Source organism: Chiloscyllium plagiosum, unplaced genomic scaffold (genome assembly GCF_037043375.1).
Source record: "Chiloscyllium plagiosum isolate Xiang-an unplaced genomic scaffold, Cpla_swu_hap1 HiC_scaffold_1, whole genome shotgun sequence".
In the NCBI taxonomy this organism is placed as follows: domain Eukaryota; kingdom Metazoa; phylum Chordata; class Chondrichthyes; order Orectolobiformes; family Hemiscylliidae; genus Chiloscyllium; species Chiloscyllium plagiosum.
The window spans coordinates 65023618-65048257 of record NW_028270139.1 but is presented as its reverse complement, the minus strand read 5'-3'; the positions used below and the strand labels follow the sequence as shown (position 1 = coordinate 65048257).

At 42.9% G+C, this 24640-nt stretch overlaps 1 protein-coding gene across 5 annotated transcripts in view; it reads right to left on the bottom strand.

Moving 5' to 3' along the window:
* wdr19 (WD repeat domain 19) overlaps positions 1 to 24640 on the bottom strand; it is a 170347-nt gene that overhangs the window by 10452 nt on the left and 135255 nt on the right. For all 5 annotated transcript variants that reach the window (XR_006312065.2, XM_087987304.1, XM_043692836.2 and 2 more), the window contains 3 exons: positions 21348 to 21429; positions 15926 to 16076; positions 5388 to 5511 (listed from right to left, as the gene is read on the bottom strand). Coding sequence is in view for 4 of the 5 variants with exons in the window: in XM_087987304.1 (XP_087843430.1) it covers positions 5388 to 5511; positions 15926 to 16076; positions 21348 to 21429 (357 nt within the window). In the remaining variant the exon portion in view is untranslated. The remainder of the gene's footprint in view (positions 1 to 5387; positions 5512 to 15925; positions 16077 to 21347; positions 21430 to 24640) is intronic.

Genomic DNA, 24640 nt, shown 5'->3' with positions numbered 1-24640 from the left:
GGTGAAGGATTCCATAATGAAAGGTCAGGCTTTCAAGGTGAGAGGTGGAAAGTTTAAGGGAGATACATGCGGCAAGTACTTCACATAGAGGGTGGTGGGCGTCTGGAACACGTTGCCAGCAGAGGTGGTAGAGGCAGGCATGGTAGATTCAGTTAAGATGCGTATGGACCCCATGCATGAGTAGGTGGGGAGCAGAAGGTTACAGATTTTTAGGAGTTGACCGACAGGTTTAGACAGTACATTTAGATTGGCTCAGGCTTGGAGGGCTGAAGGGCCTGTTCCTGGGCTGTAAATTTTCTTTGTCCTTAGAAATAATTACCAGTATTTTAAGTTACAATAGGCTAGAATAATGAGATAGGCAAAGAAAATCTACGCGAGTTCACAGAATGTTTCTGGGATAGGTTTCTTAGCCTACTGTCTGGTTGTCTCCAGAATAAGCTCTATGCTGAAATGGTATTGTGCAGTCTGATAGGATCCATAAATATCATTATGAAGGCACTTTGCAGCAGTAACGATTATAATATGGTTGAATTTTGCGTTCAGTTCAAGAGAGAGAAGAGCGGGTTCAAGATTAGTATTTAAACCTAAATAGGGGTAATTATGAGGGTATGGAAACAAAGCTAACTAAAATGTACTGGCCATTATATCAAGAGATGCAGTAGCAGACTTTTAAAGGAATATTTCAGAATATATAATAATACATTCCATTGACAGAAAAATTAAGGGGTGAACTCACCAACCATGATGAGCTAAAAAACAAGTTAAACATCCTATCAAATATAAAGAAAAAGCATACTAACAGTGCAGACAGGTTGCTAAATTTGTTGATGATGAAGATAGTTAGGAAAGTAAATTTTGGGGAGAACGATGAGCCTTCAATGGAATTTAATTGAGTGGGCCAAAATATAATAAATGGCGTTCAAAGTTTGGGTGAAGATTTGTAGCACGGGTGCTTGTTGTTGTGGTTCTGTTCGCCGAGCTGGAAATATTTGTTGCAAACGTTTCGTCCCCTGTCTAGGTGACATCCTCAGTGCTTGGGAGCCTCCTGTGAAGCGCTTCTGTGGTGTTTCCTCCGGCATTTATAGTGGCATGTCCCTGCCGCTTCCGGTTGTCAGTTTCAGCTGTCCGCTGTAGTGGCCGGTATATTGGGTCCAGGTCGATGTGTTTGTTGATGGAATTTGTGGATGAGTGCCATGCTTCTAGGAATTCCCTGGCTGTTCTTTGTTTGGCTTGCCTATAATGGTAGTGTTGTCCCAGTCGAATTCATGTTGCTTGTCGTCTGCGTGTGTGGCTACTAAGGATAGCTGGTCGTGGCGTTTCGTGGCTAGTTGATGTTCGTGGATGCGGATCGTTAGCTGTCTTCCTGTTTGTCCTATATAGTGTTTTGTGCAGTCCTTGCATGGGATTTTGTACACTACATTAGTTTTGCTCATGCTGGGTATCGGGTCCTTCGTTCTGGTGAGTTGTTAGCTGAGGGTGGCTGTTGGTTTGTGTGCTGTTATAAGTCCTAGTGGTCGCAGTAGTCTGGCTGTCAGTTCTGAAATGCTCCTGATGTATGGTAGTGTGGCTAGTCCTTTGGGTTGCCACAGTACCATAGGAGGAGGTGGGAAGGTAGCTGAGAGTGTGATGGGTAGATGGAGGTGGGTGCAATAGTGATAGGTCAGAGGGGAGGGTGGAGCAGATAGATGGGAAGGAAGATGGACAGGTCGGACAGGTCACAAGGGTGGTGCTAAGTTGGAAGTTTGTAACTGGGATAAGGGGGGGGTGGCAAATAAGGGAACTGGTGAAATCTAGATTGATGTGATGGAGTGTCCCGAGGTTGAAGATGAGGTGTTTCTCCTCCAGGCATCGGGTGGTTAGGGAGAGGTGATGGACGCGGACCAGGACCTGCATGTCCTCAGCAGTGTGGGAGGGGGAGTAGAAGTGTTCAGCCATGGGGCGGTGGGGTTGGTTGGTGCACGTGCCCCAAAGATATTCTCTGAAGCGCTCTGCGAGTAGGTGTCTTGTCTCCCCAATGCAGAGGAGACTGCATCAGGAGCAACGGTTGCAGTAAATGACGTGTGGAAGTGCAGGTGAAACTTTGATTGATGTGGAAGGTCCTTTGGGGCCTTGGATGGAGGTGAGGGGGAGGAAGTCTGAGTGCAAGTTTTGCAATTCTTGTAATGGCAAGGGAAGGTGCCGGAAGGGGTAGGTGGGTTTGTGGGCGGCGTGGACTTGATGAGGGAGTCGCAGAGGGAATGGTCTTTATAGAAAGCGGACAGGGGTGGGGAGAGAAATATATCTCTGGTGGTGGGGTCAGTTTGTAGGTGACAGAAATGGCAGAGGATGATGTATCTGGAGGTTGGTAGGGTGGAAGGTAAGGACCAGGGGGTTCTTTCCTTGTTGCAGTTGGAGGGATGGGATTTAAGGGAAGAGGTGCAGGAAGTGGATGAGATCCGTTGGAGGGCATCATCAACCATGTGGGAAGGGAAATTGCGGTCTTTAATGAAGGAGGCCATCTGGTGTCTTCTGTGGTGGAATTGGTTATTCTGGGAGCAGATGCAGTGGCAAGTGGGAATAAGGGAGAGCATTTTTATAGGAGGCAGGGCGAGAGGAGGTGTAATCGAGCTAGCTGTGGGAGTCTGTGGGTTTGTAGAAGATGTCAGTGTTGATGGAGATGGAGAGGTCCAAGAAGGGGAGGGTGGTGTCCGAGATGGTCCAGGTGAATTTAAGGTCAGTATGGAATGTGTTGGTGAAGTTTATGGAATGTGTTGGTGAAGTTGATGAACTGTTCAACCTCCTTATGGGAGCACAAGGTGGCGCAGATGCAGTCATCAATGTAGCGGGAAAAAAGGTAGGGAATGGTGCCGGTGTAACCACGGAAGATGGACTGTTCCAGGTAACCGATAAAGAGACAGGCATAGCTGGGGCCCATGGCTACCCCTTTCACCTGGAGGAAGTGGGAGGATTCAAAGTAGAAATTAACGAGGGTGTGGACCACTTCAGCCAAATGAATGAGAGTGTCACTGGAAGGATACTGGTGGGGATGTCAGGAGAAGAATAATTGGAGAACGTGGAGACCCTTGTCATGGCAGATGGAGGTGTTGGGGGCCAGGGAAACAAAAGTCTTGGAGGAGGTGGAGGTTGTGGGTGATGTCCTGATCGTATGTGGGGAGATAGGACAGCATTGAGATATGTGGAGATGAGTTTGGTGGGGCAGGAGCAGGCTGAGACGATGGATCAGCTGGGGTAGTGAGGCTTGTGGATCTTGGGTTGGCGGTAGAACTGGGCAGTGTGGGTTCCTGAACTATGAGGTTGGAAGCTGTGGGTGGGAGATCCCCTGAGGTGATGAGGTTGTGTACAGTCTGGGAGATGATGGTTTGGTGATGGGAAGTGAGTTCGTGGTCGAGGGGGCAGTGGAGGTGTCTTCAAGTTGGCGCCTGGTTTCAGCAGTGTAGAGGTCAGTGCGCCAAACTACCACTGCACCCCCTTTATCCGCTGGTTTGATGGGAAGGTTGGGATTGAAGTGGAGGGCTGCGCATTGCGAGGGTGAGAAATTGGAGTGGGTGAGGGCGATTCTGTTGGCGGTGTTCAGGTGAGTGGCGTGATTTCCAGCACGCGCGTTCCACCACTTCAGCCCCCTTTGTTGCCGCTGCCGCAGCCACTTCCGCCCTCACTGATAGCACTCACCTGAACACTGCCGACAACATTGCCACCCCACCTCCACCACTAACACCAGTTCCAGGTAAGCGTCACTTCAGTAAATGACATCACCCTCCTGTCCCTCTATTACCACGCCCACTCCAGTTACAGCCTCCACCCCCACTCAGCTCCAGTCCTGCTGACTTTTCACCATCTCTCCAGACCTCCCCCTCACTGAGGCAGAACGATCAGTCCTCAGCAAAGGCCTCACCTTCATCCCTCTCCTCTCCTGGATCAGTGAATTCAACAAGTGTTGTGACATCGAACACATCTTCCGCCGCCTCTGCCTCTGAGCTTTTTCCATCAAGACTCTCGACCACCTTCCAAGGACTCTTTGCCCGTCTCCAACACACCCCATGCTGGTCTGTTACCCAGCCTCCATCTCTTTATTTTCAACTGCCGCCTCAATCTGTCCATTCTCCTCCCATTTATCTCACCACTCCCTCGGCCCTATTTCTGACAAAGGGTTTTTGCCCGAAACATCGACTCTCCTGCTTCCTACTGCTGCCTGACCTGTGTTTTTCCACCACCATACTCCAGTATAGTAGCCTGGAGTTGGAGGTTATTTATCCAATAGGATTACCATTATGCCACAGTTTTATTGTTTATTAATTTATTGGGGGAACAACTGTATATAAAAGCTGGGAGGTTATGCTTCAGTTGAGCACAGAATAGTCTCCTTATTTAAGAAAGCATGTCAATACAGTAGAAGCAATTCAGAAAAATGTACTGGACTAATACCAGGAATAGGCAAGTTGTCTTACGAGAAAAGGTTGGACAGACTTGACTTGCATCTGCTCGAGTTTAGAAGAATAAGAGATTACTTGATTAAAGCTTTCAAGATCCTGAGGGAGTGTAACCAGGTGCACGTGAAGAAGATTTTTCCACTTGTGGAAGAATCTAAAAACTGAAGGGGACACCCATTTTAAATAGAGATTCTTTTTTTTCCTACTCAGGGTCATAAGCCTTTTGAAATTGGTCTTAAAACTACTGCCTTTTAAGTTTACAAAGATCGATATATTCTTGGCTCAGCAAGGGGCTGAAGCATTGTCAGGTCAGATGGGAATGTGGATTTGATCTTACAATCAGATAAGTGATTACCCGATTGAACAGTGGAGCAGTCTCAAGGGAGGATGTTGTGAAACTTGAAAGGGTTCAGAAAAGATTTACAAAGATTTACAAGACCGAAGGGTCTGTTTCCATGCTGTACATCTCTATGACTCTATGATCAACTGCTTTACTGTTGCTCCGAACTCTCATGTACTCCTGAACGCTCTGCTGCCAATCACTAGTGGGCGGCACGGTGGCACAGTGGTTAGCACTGCTGCCTCGCAGCGCCAGAGACCCGGGTTCAATTCCCGCCTCAGGCGACTGACTGTGTGGAGTTTGCACGTTCTCCCCGTGTCTGCGTGGGTTTCCTCCGGGGGCTCCGGTTTCCTCCCACAGTCCAAAGATGTGCAAGTCAGGTGAATTGGCCATGTTAAATTGCCCGTAGTGTTAGGTAAAGGGGTAAATGTAGGGGTATGGATGGGTTACGCTTCGGCGGGTCGGTGTGGACTTGTTGGGCCGAAGGGCCTGTTTCCACACTGTAAGTAATCTAATCTAATCTAATCACTAAAGACCTTATTGAGAAACAATAAATTTTTAATTTGAAAAGGAATTTTGCCTCCTATTAGAAATGCTCCAGCCATTGTTTTGATACTCACAGTAACAATGCAGTAAGGCAGATTGTTTTTACAACCTGAACAGAGCAGCTCACACTCTGGCAACTGAAAAGCACAGTATGGACAAGGCGAAGTAAACTCTTCCACTTCTGATTGGTCAGGACGCCTGGTCAAAAACATTGCAAGTTTATTTTCCATTGTAAACTTTTGTAACAAGTAAGTTTTTCTTCTGTTTTGAGCCCTCATATAAAGCTTCTTTACCCCACCTTAAAACCACTTCTCACTCAACTTTATCCATGGCAATACCACAGGAGATCTAACAATATATTACCTAACATGCTCACAAATATTCTGCTAATCACAGAAAATAATATCTTAAAGAACAAACCATGTAATGCACAATGGACTTCATCTTCATACATTGCCAGATTTCAATAACTTTATGACGGTGTACATTTGTAATGGGCAAACAGACAAGACTAACAAGTAAAAATCTGAAACAGGCAGAAACTTGCAGATGATTTGTGGAAGTGACATATTTACAGCTTTACAGTAGGTGCATGCCACTTTTAGTTACTGACCAAAAATAGAGAGCCATGCACTGTGCAGTACAAAGAGGCAGGAAGAAGATCCTTTATGCTTGACCAATACGTGATTTTACATTCATACCATTAGCACCTATTCAAACTTCTAGTTGGATCTGTAAATAATCATGCAAACAGTCTAATCCAGAAAAGTAGCCTCACTAATAACTTTGGTTCGAGTTCAACTTTGTTAGCACTGAAGCAGGTGACCACTCAAGCAGGTGGACATAAAAGGGCCACTCGCCAATCATTTGATTTTAAGTAATGTATCTCCTTCAACCAAAATCACTAAAAACATCAGTTGAAAACTAGGAACAAAATATTATTCTGCTGTTAAAGTGTAGATAAGAATGTTTGGTCAGACCACATTAAAGGCCAGACTGGTTTATTTTAAACATTTGATAGCACAGAGTTTGTAGTTCCCTAACCAGTTTGCTTGTCGATTTCAGCTTGTAGCTTGACTGAGTCTATGGCAGGTAGTGAGACAATCAATAAGAGGGAAAAATCTACCGAATAGATGTTGCAACTCAAATCCAAGAGGGATTGTGGGTTGTCAGCAGCAGAAGATGTGTTCAAGCATAATCTGTAACCTCATTACATATCCCCACTCTACCATTACCACCAAACTGGGATATCTCCATTATCTTTGCAACTCTAAGCTCTCATGCTGCTCAAATAGGAAACACTGAGTGAAAATAAGGTTCTCTTTTTCAGGTTGGTGACCAGTGACAGGTGGGGTTCCACAGGGATTAGTCTGGGACTGAACTGTTTACAATCTATGTTATTGACTTGAAGGAAGAAAGTAAATGTACTGTAGCCAAGTTTATAGATGACACAAAAATAGGTGGAATAGCAGATTGCGAGAGGGATACAAACAGTTTAGAGAAACTAATAGGCTAAGTAAATTGGCAAAAAGTTGGCAAATTGTGAAGTTGTTCATTTTGGAAGGGAGAACAAATGAATGTTTTTATTTAAATGGAGAAAAACTGTAGAAAGCTGCAACACAAACAGACTTCGAGGTAGCTGTGCATGAAACACAGAAAGCTAGCACATTCCTGAAGGAAGGTTATACCCGAAACATTGACTTCTTCATTCTCCTGATGCTGCCGAGCTTGCTGTGTTCTTCCAATATCTGCAGGTTTTAGTCTCTAAGCACAAAAGGTGCAGCAGGAAATCAGGAAAACCAATGGAATGTTCACCCAAGGAATACAACAGGTAAGGCAGATGAGCTTACCGTCTGGATTATTACATGGAACTACGATGTGGTAGCCATTACAGAAACTTGGTTGAGAAAGGGCATGACTGACAGCTCAACTTTCAAGTGTTTAGATGTTTCAAGCATGATAGGGATGTAAAACGGGTGGGAGGTTTGCATTTCTGATTAAACAGAATGTCACAGCTGCACTAACAGGATATCTTGGAGGGCTCATCCAGTGAGGACATATGGGTAGAATTCAGGAATAAGAAAGGTGCAGTCACTATGATGGCGTTATTCTCTAGGCTTCCCAATAGTCAATGGGAGATAGATATGTAGACAGATCATGAAAAAATCTACAAAATAATAGGGTTGTCGTAGTGGGTTATTCTAACTTCCATTATATTTACTGGGATTCCCTTATTGCCAAGGGCTTAGATGTGCAGAATTTGTTAGGTGCATTCAGGAGGGTTTCTTAAAACAATATATAAATAGTACAATGAGGGAAGAGGCCATTCTAGATCTTGCATTGGGAAATAAATGGCCAGGCGATCAAATTTTCAGTGGGCAAGTGTTTTGGGAACAGTGATCATAATTCCGTAAGTTTTAATATAGTTATAGATAAGACTGATTCTCAGATGAGTGTGTTAAATTCGGGGAAGGCTAATTACAATAGTATTAGGCATGAACTGGAGAAATTAGATTGGTGGCGCTATATGACAGTAAATCTACACTGGCCATGTGGGTGTCTTAAATGCCAGCTGATTGGTGTTCAGGACCAGCATGTTCCTGACAGGATGAAAGATGAAGAGCTTTTGCCTGAAACGTTGATTTTTCCTGCTCCTCAGCTGCTGCCTGACCTGCTGTGCTTTTCCAGCACCACTCTAATCTAGACTCTGGTTTCCAGCATCTGCAGTCCTCACTTTTGCCCAGGATGAAAGATAAGGGTGGCAAGATTTGGGAAGCCTGGATGACAAGAGAAATCGAAAGTTGAGGCAAGGGAAGAGATTGCTGGGGCCTTGATGGAGATCTTTGTATTCTCTTCAGCCACAAATGAAGTCCTAGAAGGCTGGGGAATATCCAATATTTAAGAAAGGCAACTGAATAATCTAGGAAATTAGAGGCTGATGATTCTCATATCAGTGGTAGGGAAATTGTTGGGGAAGATTCTTAGGGACAGGATTTACTTACATTTGGAAATAAAAGGACTTATTAAGGACAGTCAGCATGGCTTTCTGCAGGGGAGGTCTTGCCTCTCAAATTTGAGTTTTTGAGGAAGTGACGAAGATGATTGATGAGGTTAGACAGTGGACATAGTGTATATTGACTTTACTAAAGGATTTGGCAAGGTTGCTCATGGTAGGCTAGACTATTAAGTCACATAGGATCCACAATTAGTTGGTAAATTGAATACATAATAGGCTTATTCATACAAGATAGATGATAGTTGTGGAGGGTTTTGGGCTAGGATTCTGGGTAATCCAAGATGGAGGATGGGAAAAATTGTGGCTGTAAGAGCTGCTCCTTTTTTGAAGTATTTTAGGTGTTGGAGATGATTTCCTTGAATTCCATGAGTAGTAATTACTATTATACACTGTTGCATTGTTTTGGAACTTCAGGGACAGAAAAAAACAAAACAACGGCACTTTAAAATGAGGAAATGAACAAGGTAGTGACCACATGGTGGCAGAGAGAGAGAAATGCATTGCTGTCTGACAGAGCAGTGAATCTGCACAGCTACTGCATTTGCTGTTTGAGTTCAAGTATTTCTCGACATCAGTATGTCTAAGAAAAATTAACAAACAGCAAAATTCACAGGTGACCTTGGAGGAACGTGTGTGGGAGAGCTCACAGCACAGGAGCACATAAATAGAACATAGAACATAGAACAATACAGCACAGAACAGGCCCTTCGGCCCACGATGTTGTGCCGAACATTTGTCCTAGCTTAAGCACCCATCCATGTACCTATCCAATTGCCGCTTAAAGGTCACCAAATATTCTGACTCTACCACTCCCACAGGCAGCGCATTCCATGCCCCCACCACTCTCTGGGTAAAGAACCCACCCCTGACATCTCCCCTATACCTTCCACTCTTCACCTTAAATTTATGTCCCCTTGTAACACTCTGTTGTACCCGGGGAAAAAGTTTCTGTCTACTCTATCTATTCCTCTGATCATCTTATAAACCTCTATCAAGTCACCCCTCATCCTTCGCCGTTCCAACGAGAAAAGGCCTAGCACTCTCAACCTATCCTCATACGACCTAAAATCCATGTATACTACATCCACTGCTCTATCCTCATCCACATGCTTGGTCACCTCCTCAAAGAATTCAATAAGACTTGTAAGGCAAGACCTACCCTTCACAAATGCTTGACTTTTAAGTGTAACCTTGCTGTTAAGTGGTGAGTAGAGCAGGTTATTTTTGGTTATGTTTTATTGAGATCTGTCTCTTGATTAAAATTTAAAAATATCAAACATAGGTACTAAGTTAGCCCAGACCAGGGTTTTTTAGAGCAGTAAGACTGTGCTATTTCTTGTAGATTGTTAAGGTGCAAAGATAGCCTTGAGTAGATTGATGTGCTCTTCCGGTCAGATGTGGGAGATTAGGGAGAATTTCCATATTACTGATGATTACATCTGTAGTAAGTGTGTGGTTGCGAATCCTATCAGATGAAATTGATCTGTTGGAGCGGCAGTTTGAGCCAATGAGGAATTTACAGGAGCAAGGGGGTGTGATGGATGGCAGGTATAGGAAGGGAGAAAAACCACAGATACAGTCAGGTAGATGGGTTACTGCCAGGAAAGGTAGGAGAGGGAGGCAGGTAGTGCAGGAGTCTCCTGTGGCTATCCCCATCTCAAACAAGTATGCAGTTTTGGAAAAGGCAGGGGGTGATGGATTCTCAGGGGAATGTAGCACAACAGCCAAGTTTCTGGTACCGAGACTAGCTCTAATGTAATGAAGGGTATGTCAGGTTCCAAGTCTTAGAGGACACCCTAGTCGGAGGCACAGACAGACATTTCTGTGGCTGACAGTGAGAAATCAGAATGGTGTGTTATATCCCTAGTGCCAGGATCAAGGATATCTCAGATATAGTGCAGAATATTCTCAAAGAGGAGAGAGACCAGCAGGAGACTGTTGTGTACATTGGAACTAATGACATAGGAAGGGAAAAGGATGAGATTCTGAAGAGAGAATGTAGGAAGTTAGCAAGGAATTTAAAAAGGAGGTCCTTGAGAGTAGTAATATCTGGATTACTCACAGTACTATGAGCTAGTGACAGTAGGAATAGGAGGATAGAGCAGATGAGTATGTGGCTGAGGAGATGGTGCAGGGGAGAAGGGTTCACATTTCTGGATCATTGGAATCTCTTCTGGGGTAGAAATGATTTGTACAAGAAGAACAGATTGCACCTGAAGTGGAAGGGGAAGGGACTAACATACTGGCAGAGAGATTTGCTTGAGTGCTCGAGAGGATTTAAACCAGTAAAGTGGTGAGGTGGGACGCAGGGACATAATGAGGAAAGACACTCAGACTAGTACAGTTAGAAAAAGGAGCAAGTCAAAGAGTCAGGATAGGCAGGAACAAACCAGAGAATGAGGTAAATTAAACTGCATTTATTTCAATGCAAGGGGCCTAACAGGGAAGGCAGATGAATTCAGGGCATGGTTAGGAACATGGCACTGAGATATCACAGCAATTACAGAGATGTGGCTCAGGGATGGACAGCACTGGTAGCTTAATGTTCCAGGATACAAATGCTATAGGAAGGATAGAGAAGGGGACAAGAGAGGAGGGGGAATGGCGTTTTTGATAAGGGATAGCATTACAGCTGTACTTAGGGAGGATATTACTTGGAATATGTCAAGGGAAATTGTGGGTGGAATTGAAAAATAAGAAAGGGATGATTACCTTATCTGGATTGTACTATAGATTCCCCTAATAGTCAGTGGGAAATTGAACAAAGTTGTAAGGAGATCTCAGTTGTCTGTAAGAATAATGGGGTGGTTATGGAAGGGGATTTTAACTTTCCAAACACAGACTGGGACTGCCATGGTGTGAAGGGTTTAGATGGAGAGGAATTTGTTTAATGTGTACAAGAATAAATTTTCCTAATTCAGTATGTGGATGTACGTACTAGAGAAGGTGCAAAACCTGACCTATTATTGTGAAATAAAGCAGGGCAAGTGACCGAGGTGACAGTGGGGGAGCACTTTGGGGCCAGCGACCATAATTCTATTAGTTTTAAAATAGTGAGGGAAAAGGATAGACAGGGTCTAAAAGTTGAAGTTCTAAATTGGAGGAAGGCCAATTTTGACAGTATTATACAAGAACTTTCAAAAGTTGATTGGTGTGGATTTTCGCAGGTAAAGGAATGGCTAGAAAATGGGATGCATTCAAAAATGAGATACTAAGAGTCCAAGAGACAGTATGTTCCTGTTAGGGTGAAAGGAAAGGCTGGTAGATGTAGGGAATGCTGGATGAGTAGAGAAATTGAGGTTTTGGTTAAGAAAAAGGAGGAAGCATATATCAGTTATAGACCAGCAGAGATCGACTGAATCCTTAGAACCGTATAAAGGCAGTAGGAGTATGGTCCAGGTAAATTTAAGGTCAGGGTGGAACACATTCACCAACACATTCCACCCTGGACGATCTCTGACACCTCCCTCCCCTTCCTGGACCTCTCCATCTCCATTAATGACTACTGACTTGACACTGACATTTTTTTTTAAAAACCCACTGACTCCCACAGCTACCTGGATTACACCTCTTCCCACCCTATCTCCTGCAAAAATGCCATCCCGTATTCCCAATCCCTCCGCCTCTGCCGTATCTGCTCCCAGGAGGACCAGTTCCACCACAGAACAAACCAGATGGCCTCCTTTTTTAGAGTGCAATTTCCCTTCCCATGTGGTTAAAGATGCCCTCCAACGCATCTCGTCCATATCCCGCACCTCCACTCTCAGACCTCACCTCTCCAACCGTAACAAGGATAGAACGCCCCTGGTGCTCACCTTCCACCCTACCAACCTTCGCATAAACCAAATCATCCGACGACATTTCCGCCACCTCCAAAAAGACCCCACCACCAGGGATATATTTCCCTCCCCATCCCTTTCCGCCTTCCGCAAAGACCATTCCCTCCGTGACTACCTGGTCAGGTCCACGCCCCCCAACAACCCACCCTCCTGTCCTGGCACCTTTCTCTGCCACCACAGGAATTGCAAAACCTGTGCCCACACCTCCTCCCTCACCTCCATCCAAGGCCCCAAAAGAGCCTTCCACATCCAAAGTTTTACCTGCACATCCACCAATATCATTTATTGTATCCGTTGCTCCCGATGCGGCCCCCTCTACATTGGGGAGACTGGGCGTCTCCTAGCAAAGTGCTTTAGGGAACATCTCCAGGACACCCGCACCAATCAACCACACCGCCCTGTGGCCCAACATTTCAACTCCCGCTCCCACTCAGCCGAGGACATGGAAGTCCTGGGCCTCCTTCACCGCTGCTCCCTCACCACCCGATGCCTGGAAGAAGAACGCCTCATCTTCCGCCTCGGAACACTTCAACCCCAGGGCATTAATGTGGACTTCCCTAGTTTCCTCATTTCCCCTTCGCCCACCTCATCCCAGCTCCAAACTTCCAGCTCAGCACTGTCCCCATGACTTGTCCTACCTGCCTATCTTCCTTTCCACCTATCCACTCCATCCTCCTCCCTGACCTATCACCTCCATCCCCACCCCCATTCACCTATCTCCTCTCCCCCCCCCACCCTCCTCTCATTTATCTCTCCACCTTGCAGGCACTCTGCCTTTATTCCTGATGAAGGGCTTTTGCCCGAAACACGATTTTCCTGTTCCTCGGATGCAGCCTGAATTGCTGTGCTTTTCCAGCACCACTCTAATCTAGAATCTGGTTTTCAGCATCTGCAGTCCTTGTTTTTACCTACTGGATAATGTGAGGGGAGGGGGAATGAGGAAGCTATTGAAATTCACATTTATCCCGTGTGGTTGCAGGGTTCCAAGGTGGAATATGAGGTGTTTCTCCTCCAGGAGTTGGGTGGTAAGTTTGGTGGTGAAGGCCCAGGACCTGCATATCCTTGACTGAGTGGGAGGGGGAGTTGAAGTGTTCAGCCATGGGGCAATGGTGTTGGTGGGTGTAGAAAAAAAGGTAAGTACTGGGTATCCTGTTCAAGTCCAAACTTGAACTTGGGTTGGTCTGAACATGATCAGGAGTCCATGTGGATTCAGACGGTTCTGTAGGCAGGTACTGAGGAAGGATATGTGGCTGTAGTAACGAGTCCTCTTGAGGACGTGGCTGAAGAGCTTCAGGGTAGAGGAGAGGACTTGGGGAGTACAGTGATGGCAAGCAGGTTAGCAAGATTAGATCACATGGAATAATAGGGAGAACTAGCCTTTTGGATACAGCAGTCAGAGGGAGATGGTGGAGGGTAGCTTTTCAGACAGGAGGCTTTTTGTAATTTATGCAAGTAATTTGGATGTGAACTTAGGAGGTGTAGTTAGTAAGGATGCGGATGACACCAAAACCTGATGTGTAGTGGACAGCAATGAAGGTTACCTCAGAGCATACTGGGATCTTGATCAGATGGGCTAATGAGCGGCAGATGGATTTTAATTTAGATAAATGTGAGGTGCTGCATTTTGGAAATGCAAATCAGGGCCAGACTTATATTCTTAATGGCAAGGTCCTAGCAGTGTTACTGGACAAAGGGACATTGGAGTGCAGGTTCACATTTCCTTTGAAGTGTAGTCACAGGCAGATAGGATAATGAAGAAGGCATTTAGTATGCTTTCCTTTATTGGTCTGAGTAAATGAGTTGGGAGGTCATGTTGTGTCTGTACAGGACATAGGTTAGGCCACTTTTGTAATATTGTGTGCAGTTCTGGTCTCCCTCATATCGGAAGGGTGTTGTGAAACTTGAAAGGGTTCGGAAAAGATTTACAAAGATGTTGCCAGGGTTGGAGTGTTTGAGCGATAGGGAGTGGCTGAATAGGCTGGGGCTGTTTTCCCTGGAGCACTGGAGGCTGAGGGGCATGGATAGAGTAAATAGACAAGGTCTTTTCCCTAGGGTAGGGGAGTCCAGAACTGGTTGAGAGGGGAAAGATTTACAAGGGACCTAAGGGGCAACCTTTTTGCACACAGGGTGGTGTTTGAATAGAATGAACAACCAGAGGAAGTCGTTGAGGCTGGTACAATTACAACATTTAAAAGACACCTAGATGGGTACATGAATAGGAAGGGTTTAGAGAGATATTGGCCAAGTCTTGGCAAATGGGACTAGATTAATTTAGACTATCCTGTTGGCACGGAAGAGTTGGACTGAAGGGTCTGTTTCCGTGCTGTACAATGACTCTAATCCTCTCTAGGGTCTAGCTAACTGGAGGTCTGTGTCCTTTGGTATTCCATGAGGATCAGTGCTGGGACCTCTGTTGTTTGTCATTTACATAAAGGATTTGGTTGAAAATGACTTCTGATTAGCAGGTTTGTAGAGGACATGTAGATTGTTGGAGTTATGGATAGTGAGGAAGGTTATCAAAGGATACAACAGGATCTATATCAGCTGGAAAGTTAGGCTGAAAAAGGCAGGTGGAGTTTAATCTGAATGAGTATGAGGTGATGCATTCTGGGAAGTCAAATGCAACAGGAAACTATACAGTAATTGGTAGCACCCTGAGAAGCATTGGTATACAGATGGATCTTTAGGTGCAAGTCGATAGCTCCTTGAAAGTGGCAATCCTAGTGGACAAGGTATTGAAAAAGGCATACAGCATGCTTGCCTTCATCAGTCTGGGAATCATTTTGCAGCTGTGTAAGAATTTGCTCAGGTCACATTTGGAATATAGTGTGCAGTTCTGGCCCCATACTAAAGGGAGGATGTGGAGATTTTGAGGAGGATGCAAAAGAGGCTGACCAGGATGTGGCCTGGATTGGAGTGTTATAGGTATAAGGAGAGGTTGGGCAAACTGATTATTTTCAACAGAGGCTGAGGGGTGACCTGATAAAAGTACATAAATTATGACAGGCATGGATTGGGTGGATTATTTGAGTCTTTTTCTCAGGGTGAAAATGTCAAATACTACGGGGCATAGGTTTAAAGGAAAGATGTGAGGCAAGTTTTTTTTAAACACATAAGGTGGTAGGTACCTGGAACACACTGCCAGGAAAAGTGATAGAAGCAGATACAACAGCAATGTTTAAGAGGCTTTTAGACTGGCATATGAACAGGCAGAGAATAGAGAAATACAGACCAGGTGCAGCCAGGTGGATTAGTTTAGAAGGGCATCATTGCTGCAGACATGTGAACAAAGTGTCTGTTCCTGTGCTATACTGTTCTATAATTGAGAAAGAGAGCAATGTCAGATTATTTAAATAATAATCATTAAACATTTCTCTCTACCATATTAAAAATATTGAAAATTGGAGAAAGTATGCTGTCTGGTTAACAGTAAAGCATTATCCAATTGGATAATGAATGCTGTCGCTATCTAACAGGTGATGAAGGCAGTGCGTCACAAGGATGGAGGTGTTCGTCAACTCATGTATGACTGGAGTATAGGGCAATAAAGCTCCAAGAACAGATTTAATCATAGTTGGCAATCTTAGTAAGATTGTCTATTTAGACTAATGTAATACTCAGTGTGTTTTGCCTTATTTAGGAGTGACTGTTTTAATTTGGCATTTTAAATAAGATGCAATATACTAATGGCCACAACCACAGTTATGTGAAAACTTCTGAAGATTTTCAAAGTTGACACTTTGAAGCCAATGCTTACCTAACCATAGCTTCTATCTTTTTCTTGTACTTTGGATCAATATTGTTTCTGTATTCCGGTCTCATCAGCATAGCAGCAAAACTAAAGGCAGAATTCCTTAACCCTGCTCGGTGACATTCAATTACTGTTGACGTTAGAATGGGCACAATGTCTGAAAAAAAAATTGCAAGTATAAGAAATAAACAACTTTAGCAGCAAATGAAACAGATACTGTTATAGCTGCTTTATGATTATGATGCTGCAACAGTTTTCCAATTCCATAAATTTATCATAACAATCAAAATCTATAAACAGATGAGATAAAGACTCAGAGCTATTGATGCTTTTATTCTTAATCTGGTTTCATGTATCTGGAAGTTGTCAGATTGAAGTTGTCTTTGAATTCAAAATGTTAAAACTAGGATGATTCATGACGTCATGCAGAAATATCATGCAATCTGAGCTCTGTTTTGTGAAATGTTATTTAACACTTTATCCAGGGTGTTTGTGGCTGAGTGAATGGATGAAATGATCGTGTACACTAGTTACACCATGGTATGATTAACTGATCTTTCCCTCATAGCTATGGTGCCGAGGTAATGTCACTTCTGGTCAAATGGTTATCAGATTGAGTTCAAAAGTCCAGGTAGATATTCCAATATAATACTGCGAGAGTGCTTAAAATGCCTTTTAACCATTTACACTAAATTGAAGCTTCATCTGCTCTATAAGACGGATTTACTTTGAGTTGCAGGGCCATTACATTTGGTGCCGGGTCATTATTTATTCATGAAGAAGGGCTTATGCCCGAAACGTCGATTCTCCTGCTCCTTGGATGCTGCCTAACCTGCTGCGCTTTTCCAGCAACTCATTTTTCAGCTCTGATCTCCAGCATCTGCAGTCCTCACTTTCTCCATTACTTATTCCTCAATCAACATCACAGAAACAGATTATCTGGTCATAATGACTGCAAGCAGTTTGCTGTGTGCAAACTGACTGCTGCATATTCTTCAGCGCAACAATGTCCATTTTCGGGGTGGGGGGGGGGGGGGGGGGGGGGGGGGGAGAGGGAGGAGGGTGGTGCGCAGTGGTAGTGCCCCTACATCTGAGCCATGAGGCTTAGATTCAAGTCCCACCTGCTCCAGAAGTGTCTAATAACATGTCTGAACATCTGAACAGGGAGATGAGAAAATTTCTAATGGTGGCTATAATTCAACAGTTTTTCACTGGATGTAAAGTACCTTGGGAGATATGGAAGTCATGAAAGGCATTGTAGAAATTACAAATTGTATTTCTTTTATGGTTACAAGATGCTGAACCTACAAAAGGAATGAAAAATTGGGTGTTCTTTTACTTTAGTGGGCATTTTAGAATATGTCCAGACTCTAAGCATTTCCCTGTGGAATATTAACCATTGTCCAGGTGTATTTTTTAATAGTATACAAAAGGGCTGAAGATGATACAGGAAAACAAGATTTTTTAAATTTATGGTTTAGAGATAGATTTTCTGAAGGAATTTGTTTGATGTTGGAAATTTTGAGCCACACCTAGTTAATGTAACTAAGAGGCATAAAGTGCCTAGTCACTAATTGCATAAAATGCCTTTCACACATGGCCATCCTAGAATGAATAAGCACATGAAACAAAGCAAAATACGTAGTCGAGTATCAATCCAGATTTATACAAGGGAATCTCTATTGTTTTCTTTAAAATTTGCCACGATGAAAATGTTGACTTCATTAGAAAAGTAACTGGTCCTAGGTTCTCCCAAACATTGGTATTCTGGTGAAGTTAAAATCAAAGAAATGGTGTAAATGGCTGAAATAAAATGCCTAAATGTTCCTATAATCTTAGCAGCACAGAATAGGCTGCTATGCCTCAGAGTCCATGGATGTCTGTAAAGTATTTCCAAAAATAATTTGATTCAATGTAAGCGCCTATTGATTAGAAAATAGCTAATATACCTCTTTTTATTCAAAAAGGGAAGGATGCAGAAATCAGGACTACAGGCCAATTAGCTTAACATTTGTCATAGGAAAAATGACAGAAGATATTATTAAAGGCGCTATAATCGGGAACTTGGAAACATTCAAGCTAAGCAGGCATAGCCAACATTGCTTTGTTAAAGGAAAATCATCTTTAACTAATTTATTGGTGTTCTTTGAAAATGTTCTGTACTTAGATCTTCAGATGGCATTTCATAAGGTGTGACAAACAGTATTGTTGAAAGTAAAATCTCATGATATTGGATTTCAGGTACAGGCATGGATAGAAGATTGGCTAAGAGGAAGCATGGGGTAGGAATAAGTGGGTCTTTTTCAGGTGGCAAGACGTTACAAGTATTGTAATTAGTGCTGGGTCTAAACTCTTTACAGTTAATTTAAATGATTTGGATGAAGCAACCAAAGATATGGCAGATCAATTTGCTAATGAGACAAAGACAGGTGAGCTGTGAAGAGGATATAAGTAGTTTACAAAGGAAGAGGTGAATGGGCAAAGATCTGACAAATGGAATATAATGTGAGAATGTATGGAAGTGTGTATTTTGGCAAGAAGAATAAAAGTGAAACATATTACCTTAATAGAAGTTGCAGAGAAATCTGGATCACAGAAGGTTAGTAAGTAGATTCAGCAAGTAATCAGGAAAACTAATGGAATATTATGTTTTATTGCGAGGAAAAATGAATGCAAGAGTAAGGAGTTACAATTTAATTATATGGGGCATTGGTGAGGCCACATCTCGAGTATGGCATGCAGTACTGATCACGGTACTTACTGAAAGACGTTAATCCTTGGAAGCAGTTCAGCGAAGTTTTTATCTTCATTCGTGGGACATGGGTGTTACTGGCTGGGCTGGCATTTATTGCCCATTTCTAGTTGCCACTGAGAAGATGGCAGTGAGCTGCTGTTTGAACAGCTGCACTCCATGCACTGTAGGTACACCCACAATGCCATTAGGGAGGGAATTTCAGGATTTTGACATTTAAATCTTTTTCAAGCAGAGATGGGTAGATTATTAGTTACCGAGAGGATGGAAGAATATCTGCGGTATGCAAGAACGCATAGTTGAGCTTATAATCAGATCAGTCATTATCTTATTGAATAGCACAGCAGATTCAAAGGGCCTAAAGGCCTAATGTTGTTCCTATTGTTGTTCGTAAAGCAGTCTAATCAGATCTCTCTCTAATTTCCTTTTGAAATGATTATAAATATTAGGTTCTATGTCGTTATCATTCACTGTGTAAATATGTTCTCTTACATTCTTCCAGCATCTCATGTTCAACATCTTAAATCTATGTACCTTGTTCCTTGTACCACGTGTTAACAGAACAGCTTTTTTTTGTCAACTTTATCGAAACCTGTTATGGTTCTGTCACTTTTATGCAATCCCTTTACCTAAAATTCTTCACATCTGAAACCATCATAGTAAATCTCCACTGCATCCTCTCAAGGACCCTTCTGTGGTGCCAGAACTGGGCAAAATATTCTAATGATGGCCTAATCATAGCTTTAACCACTGCTTCATTCAACTTCATTCTGCTTTTGTACTCAATACCTCTACTTATGTAGCCCAAGATTCCACGACGGTATCATCCGTCGTCATTTCCGCCACCTCCAAACGGACCCCACCACCAGGGATATATTTCTCTCCCTTCCCCTATCAGCGTTCCGAAAAGACCATTCCCTCCGTGACTCCCTCGTCAGGTCCACACCCCCCACCAACCCAACCTCCACTCCCGGCACCTTCCCCTGCAACCGCAAGAAATGCAAAACTTGCGCCCACACCTCCCCCCTTACTTCCCTCCAAGGCTCCAAGGGATCCTTCCATATCCGCCACAAATTCACCTGCACCTCCACACCCATCAGTTACTGCATCCGCTGCACCCGATGTGGCCTCCTCTATATTGGGGAGACAGGCTGCCTACTTACGGAACATTTCAGAGAACACTTCTGGGACACCCGGACCAACCAACCCAACCACACCGTGGCTCAGCACTTCAACTCCCCCTCCCACTCCCACTCCACCAGGGACATGCAGGTCCTTGGACTCCTCCATCGCCAGACCATAGCAACATGACAGCTGGAGGAAGAGTGCCTCATCTTCCGCCTAGGAACCCTCCAACCACAAGGGATGAACTCAGATTTCTCCAGTTTCCTCATTTCCCCTTCCCCCCACCTTGTCTCAGTCCCAACCTCGAACTCAGCACCACCTTCCTAACCTGCAATCTTCTTCCCACCCCCACTCCGGCCTATCACCCTTACCTTAACCTCCTTCCACCTATCTCATTTCCAACGCCCCTCTCCCAAGTCCCTCCTCCCTACCTTTTATCTTAGCCTGCTTGGCACACTTTCCTCATTCCTGAAGAAGGGCTCATGCCCGAAACGTCGATTCTCCTGCTCCTTGGATGCTGCCTGACCTGCTGCGCTTTTCCAGCAACACATTTTCAACTCTGATCTCCAGCATCTGCAGTTCTCACTTTCTCCTATAAGATTCCACATGCTTTCTTAACTGATCTCTCAGCATGTACTGAAACCTTCAAGATCTGTCCACATGAACCCCCAAACTCCTTTGTCCTTGTATGCTTTTTAGAACTGTGCTATGTAGTGTACGTTGTCTTTCCACATTTCTCTGCCAAAGTACATCACCTCACATTCTTCTATATTAAATTCCATTTTCCACCTGCCTGCTCATTCTGTTAGCCTGTCCATGACCTGTTACATTCAATTGGTATAATTCTGTCAATCACATCTCCAAAAATTGGAATCATCAGCAAATTTTACTATAATTTTCAAAATCCAACTAATTGCTTATACCATCTAGAAGGACAAGGACAGCAGATAAATGGGAACATGACCATTTGCAAGTTCCCCTCCAATCCATCACTATTGATTTGTAAATATGTTGCTGTTCCTTTACTGTCACTGGGTCAAAACCCTGGAATTCCCTCCCTAATAGCATAGCTGGTGTACCAACAGCACATGGACTGCAGAAATTCAAGAGGACAGTTCACCTTCAAGTGTAATTAGGAATGGGAAATAAATGCTGGCCCTGTCAGCGATATCTATGTCTCACCAGTAAATAAAATAAAACATAAGCAACAGTGGTCCTCGCATTGTATTTTGGCGAACACCATTGCCAACCAACCTTCAGTCATTTTCTTCACCAAACCAATTTTGACCCTTCTATCCCATGAACCTCAATTCTGTTAACCAGCATTTTATGCTGTACTTTGTCATAGGCTTTCTAAAATTCATGTGAAAGCCATAACATTTCATTTAATTGAGGATATATGCCTTATTGTACTGCAACTGAAAATTATACAATTTAGCCTACCCTCAGCATATTATTAACAATTTGTAATAATGAAAGATTTGGACTTATATTAAAAATTATAAGCTGTGGCATGTGACTGTTCCTTTTTAATTCACACGTGACACTTACGAGATGGAAACTTGCTGATGTTATTTGCAACTCGGATGAGCATCCTTGCTCCTTTCATGTGGTCTCCACGCTTTACATGAGTCTACAAAGAGGAAATAAATCTTCAATTAAGAAAGGAATAGAAGTGATAACTTATATTGAGATAGCACCTTTAATGTAATTAAATATCCCAAGGTGCTTCACTACAGAGGTTACATGATAAGTTACATGAAATATCAAGTCAGAGAAGGAGTAGGTTTTGATGATCTTCAGTCGGCCTAGCACTATATCCCTTCTCTATGGCACCTTTCTGTGCAACAGTAGATGACATAATTCTTGAACATCAAGAAGTTAGGAGATGAAAAGACAAGGCTCAAAAACTTCTTCCAAGTAAAAGTATCATCATCTTTGGTGACAATAATACTGAACAAGTTAGATCCTCGAGTGAAATCTTCTTTGATAGACAATAATTTTTATTTTTGTAATTTAGTTACCAATTGATCAGGCACTGAACACATTCACAAGATGCTGCCAATGTACTTTTAACAATAAAAGGTTTATTACACAAAAGAAAAATAAAATAAAGCTATATGTATAAGAGAAAGATGTTATTGTTTTTATACACAGCAAAAAAAATTCAACCATTTTCCCCAGCAATATCCTTTACAGACATTCAACCCTGGTTAAGTAGCACTCCTATCTTCACTCTTTTTAATTTTTTATTCATCTGAAGGGATTGCAAGCATTTTCTTTCAGCAGCTTTCTGCACATTCACCAGATGTAATGCTCTCTCTTCCTGAGACAGTCACAAATTAACTCACTGAACTCTAAGAAAGCTCAGGGTTTTTTTCAAGCTTCTCTTTTGGGACTGCTAAAATAGCTTAAGGTTTCGTTTTGGCTATGGTGACCTGGTGATGACCAAAACTAAACTGGCCTTCTATCATGCATCTTTTCTTCTGAACTGAACCTTCTTCTGGCCTTTTTTTCTGGAGAGTGTAAAAGATGATTCTGTAGATCGGCAGAAGAAAAGTTTAGCAATTATCTCAACAGATAGCTTATTTAATAATTTAACAAAAGTCATAAAATTTCTTGGAAATTATGTTTTGATTAATTACTGAAAAGAGATTTCTGACACTTAATACTCATCTTCCCAGAAACAAATAAACAAAAATCTCTTTACCTCTACTTTAGAATCCATGTTTCCAAAGAATAAAAACGTATTATGAACCTTATCCTGACATTTCTCACGGCATTGTCAAGCATTGAAAATCATGTCTGTAATTCCATGTTTTGGTTGGAAGCCACACTGGCTTTCTGGAAGGATTTCCTCTGAGACTGGGAGAAAGTGCCTAGTGAGAGCTCAGGCAATGATTTTCCCAGGGATGGAGAGCAAGGAAATTCCCACAGTTTACTTGTTTCTTTACTTGAAGATGGTGGCAATGACAGCATTCTTGAAATCAGCAAAGATTGCTTAGTCCCAGATTTTCAGGAACAGTTGATGGAGATGACAGGTAAGCTCTGCTCCATGTTTGAAAATCTCTGCTGGAATCCCATCTACTCCTGCAGCTTTACTATTCATGATTTGCTTAATGATGGCTTTATCTTCTGCTACACTAGGTTGGAGTCCAAGATCTTCCTTGGTGGAGAATAGGGGGGATTTCATCAAACATGTCCTTACCAATGATTATATTGCTGTTTTAAGTTCTTTGAAGTGTCCTGTCCAACAAAACTTGATGTCTTATCCATCAAGGAGACCAAACGCGAACTGGGTGACAGCTTTTTGAACACCTTCATTGAGCCCATAAGCATCACTTTGAGCTTGTCATTTTAGCAAATTATCAGACTCCTTGATTGATGTGGAATACTGGATGAGCAGAAATTTTATTTGATTAAGTATTGGGAAGCTATTATCAGTCGCCTCTTGCTTCTATGCTGATTTCTGTCCATAGCCTGCTACAGTTCTAATGAATTTCAACACTAGCTGGAGGAACAGAACCTTATCATTTGACTTGCCACTCCAGAGTCTTTTGGACTCAACACTACATTCAGTAGATTTTGATTGCAGGTCTACGTTTGTCTTGCTCCCCACTTAAAAATAGTTTTTTTCTCTACTGTTTGGTCTTCTTTTGGTTTCCTACTTTGTCCCTTTACATTATATTTAGATTTTTTTTGTGGTTAGACACACACCATTTGGACACAACCATTGTTTCTTTACTATATCCAATACCACTCTCTGCTGTCACCATTTAATCTTGCACATGAACTTGTACATCTCCCCACCTTTTCCACTGGTTTAAAGGTTCTTACATTTTTGTCTTTCATGAGTTCTGATGAAAGGTTATTGTCCAGAAATGCGAATTCTGTTTCTCTCCACAAGTGCTGCTTGGCCTACTGAGACTTTTCAACATATTTTATTCGTCTAGTACATTTTAAGAGGGCAAGTAAGGAAGCGAGACAGGAGTTGTGAGAAAGATATCCCTAGACTGCTGAAAACTTGGACTCTAATGGCGAACAGTTAAATTTTTGGATGCACAACAGGTCTGATTTGAAGAGTGTACATAACTCAGGGTTAGATTGGACAGAGGTAGGATTGCTGATGACAAGAAAGGATTTCAAACCAAAGATGAGAATTTTAAAATCAACATGCCGCTTGGTTGAGAGCAAATATAGATCATAAAGCACAGGAATAATTGGGAATAGGACTTTCTGCAAGTTAAATGGGCAAAGCTTTGGATGACCTCAATTTTAGATGATAGACTGTGGCATGCCAGTTAGCAGTGCTCCTGAAATTCAAGGCTACAAGGAAAGAGAGAGACAGATGAGCGTTTCAGCAGCACAAGAGTTGAGAATGAAATTGAGCGATGTTATGAGGTGAAAATAGGCACAGGAGGACAAGGGCTTATCATGCGGTCAAATGTAGCACTAGATTTGCAAATAGATTGGCTTGTTCTCAGATTGTTGCCAGAAAGGAGGATGGGATGGGTAGTGTACAGAGTTTGGAGAGGATATTGATAATGGCTTCTGAATACATAAATCAGAAAATTTATACTCATACAATATTACACGTCGGATGAGGAGTCTGATAATACAGCAAGAGTGAAAGAGTTGCGAGAGGCAATGTGAGGTAGATCTGTGAGTTATCTGCACGTGAAAGGTAAGGCTGCACCTTCATATGACGTTATCAAGGTGCAGGAAGTAGTTAAGAAATAGGTGGAAGCCATGGATAGCTCCTTGGAGGACACCAGAGGTAATAGTGCTAAAGCCACTTCTCACTTTACATTTCTCATTGTCATGGAAAGGCTGCCAATATCATC